The sequence below is a fragment of the Nematolebias whitei genome, chromosome 1 (assembly GCF_014905685.2).
Source record: "Nematolebias whitei isolate Nwh7 chromosome 1, NemWhi1, whole genome shotgun sequence".
Classification (NCBI taxonomy): domain Eukaryota; kingdom Metazoa; phylum Chordata; class Actinopteri; order Cyprinodontiformes; family Rivulidae; genus Nematolebias; species Nematolebias whitei.
Window position 1 is genome coordinate 46,074,308 of NC_056498.1, and position 10,422 is coordinate 46,084,729.

The 10,422-nt window shown below is 45.3% G+C and overlaps 1 protein-coding gene across 1 annotated transcript in view; it reads left to right on the forward strand.

Moving 5' to 3' along the window:
• The window catches only part of si:dkey-192p21.6 (uncharacterized protein LOC565246 homolog), a 40,261-nt gene that overhangs the window by 9,034 nt on the left and 20,805 nt on the right, over positions 1-10,422 (forward strand). The window contains exons 5-7 of the mRNA XM_037689335.1: positions 1,344-1,413; positions 1,485-1,548; positions 6,871-6,944. Of these exons, the coding sequence (XP_037545263.1) occupies positions 1,344-1,413; positions 1,485-1,548; positions 6,871-6,944 (208 nt within the window). The remainder of the gene's footprint in view (positions 1-1,343; positions 1,414-1,484; positions 1,549-6,870; positions 6,945-10,422) is intronic.

Here is a 10,422-nt window from a genome sequence, read left to right on the forward strand (position 1 = left end):
GACAGACATGGACAAAAAGACAAGAGACAGACATGGACAAAACGACAAGAGACAGACATGGACAAAAAGACAGGAGACAGACATGGACAAAAAGACAGGAGACAGACATGGACAAAAAGACAAGAGACAGACATGGACAAAAAGACAAGAGACAGGACTGGAAGTGGCAGAAATGAAGATGTTGAGGTTCTCCTTAGGAGAGACAAGGATGGAGAAGATCAGGAATGAGATCATCAGAGGTACAGCACAGGTTGAACAACTGGGAGATAAAGTTGGGACATGTCCAAACCATCTCAGTGTGTCCTCTCTGAGGAGGGATAGTGGTTTGGACATGTCCAGAGGAGGGACAGTGAGCATATTGGCAGAAGGATGTTGGAAATGCAGCTGCAGGAAAAAACACAGAGAAGACATATGGATGCAGTTAGAGAGGACATGGAGGTAGTTGGAGTGAGGACAGATGGAGGAGGATGACTTGTTGTGGAGACACCTGAAGAGGGAACAGCTAAAAGAAGTAGTACTTGAGAGTCATCCCCAACACGTACTTAAAGTGCTAACAGATCTTTTGAGATCATCATGCATCTTGTCATTTTTCAAAATAAGAACATTATAATTTTTTCTACAACGTGTTTTTCATTCACTGATTGTTCTTAACCCGTTTCCATCAATATATCGGATCTCATCTCGTCCCCTTTGAACAAGGGAGTCAGATCCTGCTGAGTCACTGGTTCTGTTGTTATTTGGCAGCTCTTCTTTGGTAGTTTTCCATCATGGCCGCTCCCTTAAACCTTAGAAAATTTCAGCAATTTTGTCACCTAATAACTTCTATATGTAAGAGAACCTAATCAAAACGTGGCCACAATTTAGCATTTAAATTAAAAAGTAAAAATTAAAGGGCATACAGGAAGTGGAACGTGGCATTTCAAAATAAAGGTTGTAAACATTGTTCAGAATAAAAGTCTCGTATCACCTGCTGACCAGTGTTTTAGACTAAAATGATGTTATGTTGAGAAACAAAGGAGTTGGAGCCACTTGGATCAAATCTTGATTTTTTTTTGGTATTGCTCGGAGCACGTGTTAAGGATGACTCAGCTACTACCACACCAGACTCAGTTATATCCATTTTTTTATTAAGGTGGATTAGCTGAGGCAGTTTGTATCCAATGAATACTTTCTGAAAGTTTCACTAACATCCATCCACTGGTTGATAAGATATTTTGCTAACAGACAGCTCAATACCTAGTTTAATAGTCAGAGTCCTACCTGCAGCATGGCTCACTCAAATATGAGAGCACGATGTAGAATAATGACACTTCCCTTTTTAAAAACATGTTTTTTGTTTTCAGCTCTTCTGGTGGTCGCGTTCCTTTTGGCCATAACGGCCCTCTTGTTTGTCGTGGTACCGTACGTCTACAGGTGAGTTTTTATTACCCAGAGCAAAATGTCTCCTGCCCATCAGAACACACCTGAACTTCCATCTTTTACAGGAGACGTTGCACAAAGTGTCGTAAAACCCTCTGCTGCCAAGATCCACAGTACTCCGTAGATAACGTAAGCAACACACTTCCTCTAATGACTGCATTTGTGTCATATCCTGATGAACTGCATCAGATGAAACCGATCGACCATATTTAGACCATAATTTAATCAGAGGACTTAAATGAGGAAGTCCAGATAAATGATTTTATGGAGATTCTGAGCAACGAGCCGCACCGTGCAGCACTTCTCACTTCACCGACTCCTTCAAGGCTTTCCTCGCAGAGGAGCTAACGTTGACCAACTCAAAGATTTATCAGTTTTGGACCGTCAGAGCTCACTGTTGCAAAATAAATCACTTCTGCTTGCCTTTGTGTGACCGAAGGTGTTCCCCAGGGTTTGGTTCTGGGCTCACTTTTTATTTTATGTATCAACAATTTTTTTCTGAAACGATGGGGAGCAAAAGTATTTGTCTCTGTTGGTATTGCTTTTATTTCTTTTCTTTTTTTCCTTATGACCTGGAATGTGTTGGTTAAAATTATTCTGCAAGTTAAATGAGGTAGGTCACTGGTTCAACTCCCCTGACCGACAACATCAAAATGTGATGGGAAAGCTGAAACACAGCACCTGCCTCCACCCTCACTTGCCCCACTCTGGGCCCTTGAGCAAGGCCCTTAACCCCCACCATCTGCTCCCCCGGGTGCCCTAGACAGCAGCTCTCTGCTCCACACAGAGGGCTGTGGTAGCTCAGTGGGCTGTGGTTGAGTCAGGAAGAACATCCGGCGTAAGTCTTTGTACGAGTTAGTTCGCTGTGATGACGACCCCTGAAGAAGGAGCAGCCAAAAGAAGAAGATTTAAATAAATTATATGTTAAATGAGATAAAAACTTGTTTAAAATAATTCTGAACAAATAAAACTGAAAAATGGTGCGTGCATATGTATTCAGCCCCCAAAACCTAATACTGTGTAGAGCCACAAGTGTCTTCAGGTCTGTCTCCATGATCTTGGCCCATCTAACCTGGACTTCTGTCCGTTCATGTCCTAACATCTCCAGCACCTTCAGTTTGGACGGTTGCCGCTTGTGTCCAACAGTCTTTCAATTAAACCAGAGACTCTCAGTTGAACAGAGGTCTGGTATTTGACTGGACCATTCCAGGACCTTGACTGGTCCTCCTTAAACCAGTGACGGGTTCTTCAGCAGGGTGTTCAGGATCATGATCCTACTGGAAGGTGGAGCCCAGTCCCAGATCTATGGAAGAATCGGTCTGTTTTTTTGCTGCATCCATTTTTCTTAACTGACTAAACATCCCCGCAGCATGATGCTGCCTCCACCATGCTTCACTGTGAGGATGGTATTCTCATGTTGATAGGTGATGGATTTGCTGTAGACATCATGCTCCTGATGGTCTCATCGGACTACAGCACCTTCCTCGTGTGTTGGAAGGGGACAAAATCCAAACAGTTGTGCTTTTTTCTTGAATCAACATTTTTTATGGAGAACAAACATTGTGCAGCTTCTAGTAGACCTGTAGACCGATTCTTCTTATCTCAGCTCCATCAGGGTTATCTTTGTCCTGGGTGTGTCTGATTAATGTCCTCCTGACCTGCTCCATGAGTTTCAGTGGACGATCCTCTCTTGGCACGCTTGCTGTGATGACATCATCTTTTATCTCCTATTAATGGATTTAATGGAGCTCCATGGGATGTTTATGGTTCTGGGATATTTTTATGATCCAACTCTGATCTGTACTTCTCCACAACTTCGTGACTGACTTGTGCGGAGAGTTCCTTGGTCTTCATGATGTCCCTTGCTTGGTGATAGCTCAGAATAATTAAAGGATGGATTCCATCAGAACAGGTGGATATACTGAGATCATCTGACATGGCTAAATAAAAAAAGAACCCCAAGAACAATGCCTGAAACTCTCATATTCAGACGAGTAAAAATACTTTGTGTCCTGCAGGAAAAAAGATCCTTTTGAACTCAAACGTGACCTCGATCCAGCAGTTACATTGCATGCAGCCTGAGATGCAACAAAACTGATCCGAGACTCCAATCATGGAGCCGTTTGGGAGACACTAATGGAATGATTGATACAAATGTTAGCAGAGCCCGTTGATCGGAGCATCCATCCAGTCCTCTCTCTCTGCGGCAGGAGCCAGCGGTCAGCAGCTCGAACAGCTCCTCTCATTGTACCGAGCAGGACGTCTCTGGCTTCCATATGGTGTTTGGATGGCATACAGATCCATCATGACGTATTAGAGCTGGTGTCTTCCTGCTCTGGTCCTTTATACTGCTGCAGAGGGGCCAGGAAGTCAGGCAAATCCAGCCGAGAGCCGGCAGGAGCTCTGGCTTCGCAGAGAGGCGGAAAAACTCTGAAAGATGTGATTTAAAAAAAAAAAAATAAAAGTTTGGATCTAAGTGCTATTTTGATCCTTTACTTTTGTTCTTGTTTCGTGGGCTCTTTAAAATACATGACTGCATTTTATTGTTTCTAAAAATTCTCCCCCCATCGGCTCTTCCAAAGAAAAATCTTTAATATTGATCGAAATAATCCATTCAAGTGACAAGTCAAGTTTCTTTAATTTGTACCACACGGTCCCAGTTACATCCAACAAAAGTATAAATTGTAAAGAAAAACAGCGATAAGATCTAAGATATGAACTGAGAACTACGCTAAACTAAGAATATGCTAAGCTCTAATTGTACAGAAACTACGCTGAACAACAGCAGCACGAACAGAGTAACATGAAACAGATCAGCAGCAACATGAAACAGATCAGCAGCAACATGAAACAGATCAGCAGCAACATGTGATTTTTTTTTCACAATGATTATTCTGGTTAGAGATTCATGAGTCTAACAGCCTCAGGGTAGAAGCTGTTCCTCAGTCTAGTGGTTCTACACTTAATGCTCCTCAACCTCCTTCCTGAGGAGAGCGAGGCAAAAAGTGTGTGTGCTGGGTGAGTGGGGTCCTTCATGATGCAGGTGGCCCTCTTCCTGCATCTGGAGGTGTAGATGTCTGTGATGGTGGGGAGGCTGACTCCAACATCTTCTGTGCAGCCTTCACCACTCTCTGCAAAGCTTTTCTTTCTGCAGCTGTGCAGCCTCCATGCCACACGTTGATGCTGGAGCACAGGATGCTCTCCACTGCACACCTGTAGAAGGAGGTGAGGACTGAGCTTCCAGACCAGCTCGTCTCAGCCGTCTGAGGAAGTAGAGTCTCTGATGAGCTTTCTTGATCAGGCTGGTGGTGTTGTTGCTCCAGCTGAGGTTGTTGTTCAGGTGCACACCCAAGTACTTGTAGCTGGAGACCACTTCCACCACAGATCCTCTTATGTTCAGGGGGTTGTAGGTGTGTTTGTTTCTTCTGAAGTCCACAATCATCTCCTTTGTCTTCTTCACATTGATGTGAAGGTTATTCTCTCTGCACCAGCTCTCCAGATGTTCCACCTCTTGCCTGTAGCTGGACTCATCATTATTTGTGATGCATCCCACCACCGCTGTATCATCTGCAAACTTTACAATGTGACAGCCTGGATGGGTAGCTGCGCAATCATACGTGAGCAGAGTGAACAGGAGGGGGCTCAACACACATCCCTGAGGAGAGCCGGTGCTGATGGTTATGATTGAGGAGAAAAAGTTGTGGATCATCACTAACTGTGGTCTGTTTGTTAAGAAGTCCAGGACCCAATTACAAATGGAGGGGCTTAGTCCTAGTGTGAGTAGTTTGTCCATCAGGGTTTGGGGGATCATGGTGTTGAAGGCAGACATGTCCACAAAGAGCATACGGACGTAAGAGTCCTGCTCCAGTGGTTGAGCGCAGTGTGGACCACAGAGGAGATGGCGTCCTCTGTTGATCGGTTCTCACGGTATGCATACTGATGAGGGTCCTCGCTGATGTTGATGGTTGTTTTGATGTGAGTTATGACCAGTCTCTCAAAGCATTTAGCGACTATCAGGGTGAGGCCGATGGTCATTCAGACCAATCACTGTAGAGCTCTTGGACACTGGGATGATGGTGGTGGTCTTCAGGCAGGTGGGAACTGTTGCCAGGGTGAGTGAGAAGTTAAAGATGTCTGCCAGCACCTCGCAGAGCTGATCGGCACGTTCTTTCAACATCTTCCCTGGGATGTTGTTTGGGCCAGTGCTTTGTGAGGATTAATCCTCCTGAAGATCCCTCTCACTTTAAGAGTTTCTGACCTTTAGATTGTTGTTTATGTAGTTATTAAAAATTAGTTCATTTTCCTGTTCTTGGATTGTCTGCATCAGAACAAAATAAAACATCTGGTCTTCATCAGGTTCTAAAATTAGACCAATCAAACCTCAGGTGAACAAAAACACAACAGATTTTGCTGAGTCATTATTTCGTAAACTAAACTGGGTTCCAGTTCTGACCCAGCAGCTCTAGAACCTCCCTCTGCAGCAGAACTCTATGGTTCTCTGTCTCTCGTGGTTGTGGAGGAGTTCTGGCCCACTCTTCTTTCCATCGATGCTTCAGTTCATTGAGGTTTCTGCTCAGCTCTCTGAAGGTTTCCACCACAAACCGGTTTAGGTTCTGGACTCTGGACTGTTGCAGCACCTTGGCTCTGCTCTTTCTGACCCGTTCTGTTGTAGATCAGCTGCTGTGCTCTGGATCTTGGTCCTGTTGGACCCAGTTTGGTCCAAGGTTCAGTTTTTGGACAGATGGACTCACATTTGACTCCAGAACCCTTTGGTCTACAGAGGAGTTCTGGTCCACTCCGTGACTGACAGGAGCCCAAACCATCAGCCCTCCACCACCATGCTGACAGATGAGCTGTTTGCTGCAGTGCATTCTGGGTAAACATTTGTCCTTTGGTCTGGTTCTGGTCCAGAAGTCTGGTGGTTCTTTCAGATAAAACTTTCCAAGTCTAAGTCGTGCTGCCATGTTGTGTTTATAGAGAAGAGGCCATGACCTTTGACCTTTAACCTGCTCACAGAGGCCTGTAGAGTCTTAATTGGAGCTCACTGCACAGTCTGACCTTCAGGGTGAATCTTCTGTGAAGATTGTCAGCTGTGTTAAATGTTTTCCACTTGTGAATAATCTTTCTGTAGAACGTTGGACAACAAATGACCTTTGACCCTTCCCATAACGATGAAGAGCAACATCTGCTTCTGAGGTCATTGCTGATGTCCTTCCACCTTGGTGTTGTGTTAAAACACACCTGGATGCTCCAGACAAGCAAAAACTGCAGTTTTTCTAGAGGTGGTCCCACTTGGTTTTATTTTGAAAAACCCTTGAATTGTAAAGTAAAAAAACCTCCATTACTGAACCCTTAAAATAGTAAAATATTGTTGAAGCAACTTCCAGTCTAACCACATACGACCCAAAATGATGTTTAGTGCAGATCATGATTGTTGCCTCACTTCTACAGGATGATGGTGAAACTGCAGAAAGTCCCGGTAAAGCCAAACCGTCTCGCCTGCTCTCTCTGGACACTTTCCGAGGGTACGTATCTCATCAACAACCATCCTGTTTATCAGTCTATCACCACATGCTGATCTTTCAGCGCGGTCTGAGGCACAATGAAAATCTACAGACCCTGTATAATGAACAATTACAGGGGTCACAGTCTGGCCACATGCTCCCTCAACGCCGCTGTTATCAGGCGCTATAGCTTTGGGCATGACTGATACGACTGCGTCCCGGGTTTGAAACAGAGTGTTTCTGTTGGACAGGAGTGATGCATGTGATTGAATCTGGGCTCCCTACAAGTCCTAATTGTGGCCTGGGGCTGGACACTAAGCACGCCTCTCTGGAAACAGGATGCTGGCGTGGCTTTGGCCTTCCTGTTGCCAAATAATTGATGCAATAATACCATCAACATATCATCACACGTCCACAGGGCCGTAGATCTGCTGCCAAACTGGAGCTGCAGCAGCAAGAGGATCATATCCAGCTCCAGCTTCCTTTTGGGGAAAAGCTGAAATCATTAAGGACACCTTCACTCTGGATGGTGACTGCTAAATAACCTAATACTGCAAATCTGGAGAACCTCCTTCAGTGGGAAGGCCATGATGACTCTGGTTTGCTCTTAGTGCTCGAAATAATAGACTTTCCCCCAAACATTTTCCATGCACTCTCCTGCAGCCTCGCCACGCCCCGTACATCAGCAGCACGTTCTCATGACATCACGCACACTTACAAGCACATCTGCCCCCCCCCCCCCCAGGTAGGACTTATCAGAACACATCAGACTGAAGCTACAGCCTAGAACAGCGGTGCCCAGTCCTGGTCCTGGAGGATCATCCTGCATGTAGATTAGATGTTTCTCTGTGTTGACACACCTGATGAGTGATTAACAGGTTTCTGCAGAACTTGAGGACATGCTGAGGAGCAAGGGAACCGCTAACCATGCAGGATAGAGGCCCTCGAGGACCAGGATGGGACACCACTACCCTAGAAGATTACGCCATGCTAGCACAAAGCTACCGCCACAGGTATCACACCTGCAGTAGGTTGTTTTTATGACCGTGTCACAATTATGGTTGTAGCTGAGGCTCGAGACCAGTCCCGTTTCAACATCTGCACAAGAAAGCCACATTGGTGCGAGCTGGTCCCCCATCATGGAGCCACCCGGGACCTTGATGATAAACCACCGTAACTGATCCTGCTACTGAAGTGTGCATCATTGACTGATCACGTCCTATCATGGTTAACCTAAAGACCCTGCTGAGACCCAGCAAATATTGTCCACGCTCTGGTTGAGATCTAGTGAACAAGGCCAGGCTGATTCTGGCAGATCCCGATCACCACTCCATGGTGAGTTCAGGTTGCTTCCATCTGGACGTAGGTATCTGCTGCCCAGATGTGGAACGAACAGACTGAAAAACGCATGAATTCCTGTAGAGATCAGACTTCTCAACCAACAATGATGGTTTCCGTACGGTTATTTTAACGTCTCAATGTCTTGTTTAGTCTGGACGTTTTATGTTTCTACTGACTGAAACTAAATTGCCCCTTGGGGATAATGAAGGTACTTGAACTTGAATGTTCTTAGTTGGGTTGTTGCTTTGTGTGAAAGGTCCTCGACCTCATAAACCAAATCCAAAAAACAATATTTGTTAGCAAAAGGTTGGATTACCCTCTCCGGGTCAGGGTGAGGTGCTGCCTCGAGAGACAGACTTCAAGTATCTCAGGGTTTTGTTCTCAGTGAGGGAAGAATGGAGCGGGACATCAACAGACTGATCGCTGCTGCAGCTTCTGCAGTTTTATGGACGCTGTGCTGGTCCGCTGTGGTGAAGCGGGAGCTGTGCTGCAAGGAGAAGCTCTGTTTATCAGTCGGCCTGCGCTCTTAACCTCACCTGTGGTCACGACTGAAAGAACGAGGTCAGTGGTCTGAATGAGTTCTGCAGGGTGGCTGGATTCTAGATAAGGTGAGAAGTTCAGTTCTCCAGGAGAGACTCGGAGTAGAACCGCTGCTCCTCCACATCCAGAGGAGCCAGGTGAGGAGGTTCAGACATCTGGTAAAGATGGACCCTGGACACCTCCCTAGGGAGGGGTTCTGGACAGGTCCACCTGGGAGGAGACCCCGGGGAAGACCCAGGAGACGCTGGAGAGACGTCTCTCATCGGGTCTGGGAACTCTGGAAGAGTTGGCTGGACCTCCCCGCTCAAGCTGCTGCCCCGAGACCTGAGCCCAGAACCTCATGAAGGATGGATGGACCCACAGTATAAATTGCTCCCCAGTATTTTGTCCAGTTCAACCGCTGAAGTACATTTTCATCAATCTGCCAAAGCTCAACAGACATTTCAGTTCCTCCACTTGTCGACGTCCTCCATCTTGTTCTCTGAAATGTTAATCTGAGGTTACAGACACTTGTCACGTATGGACGTCCTGATTGGTGGCGCTGGAACGTCTCATCCCTGACGAGACATTTAATCAAGCTGGAGACGGATGCTGCAGGTGTCTCCTCCGCCCCGTGGCTTACGATCCAGAACCGTGATGAGTAACGGACACATCAGTCACCTGCCGTGAAGCCTGAGACACTTTTGAAGGCAAACGTCTCTCCTTCTGAGCTGAAAGCCTTTTCTGCTCATTGCTCAGCCTCCTCTGACACGATGTAATGACGGTTCTGGTCTCACACTCACTTTTCTAAAAGGGTTTGGATTTTAATCTTGCAGCTGAAAGCCTTTCACCGGAGTCCTTACTGCTGAAACTCACAGCCAGCCGTCAGTGGAGCCGAACAGCAGCTGGAACAACTATTGCAGCCGAAACAGAGCTGCGTTGGCCTCCAGATGGCCGAGTCATTCTGTCACGCTGAACGCTGACTCAGCACTAATGCTGTTTTATGGTTATAGTTTCTTCTTCTGTATATTTTGTGCTTTTATAACCCGTCATGTATCAAAGTATTCAAATCCATCAGGAAGTGTGCTGACTTTTGTTTTTTATGTATTTATTTTTATTTGTCTTTTTAATTCCTTCTCTTTCTCTGCTGCAGGTTTCCTCAAAGTATTTTTAGCTTTAAAATAGCCTCTAGCTACTTTTAACTTTTAGCTGTACTGACAGAAGAAGTATTTCGGATGAAAGACGAAACATTTCTGCATTTTTTTTTTTTTGCTTTGTTTTGTTTTTTTGAATGTCCGGAGGACCAGACGTAACTTTTTTAGATTTTTCTACCTGGATTATTGAGCAGCATCAGGATATTTTAGATATACTGTTTCTGCTTTTAGCTAGCCTTTTGCTACTTTTGGTGATTAGTCAGCCTTTTTGCTACTTTTGGTGTTTAGCTAGTCTTTTTGCTACTTTTGCTGTTTAGCTAGTATTTTTGCTACTTTTGGTGTTTAGCTAGTCTTTTTGCTTCTTTTGGTGTTTAGCTAGTCTTTTTTGCTACTTTTGGTGTTTAGCTAGTCTTTTTTGCTACTTTTGGTGTTTAGCTGGTCTTTTTGCTACTTTTGGTGTTTAGCTAGCCTTTTGCTACTCAAAC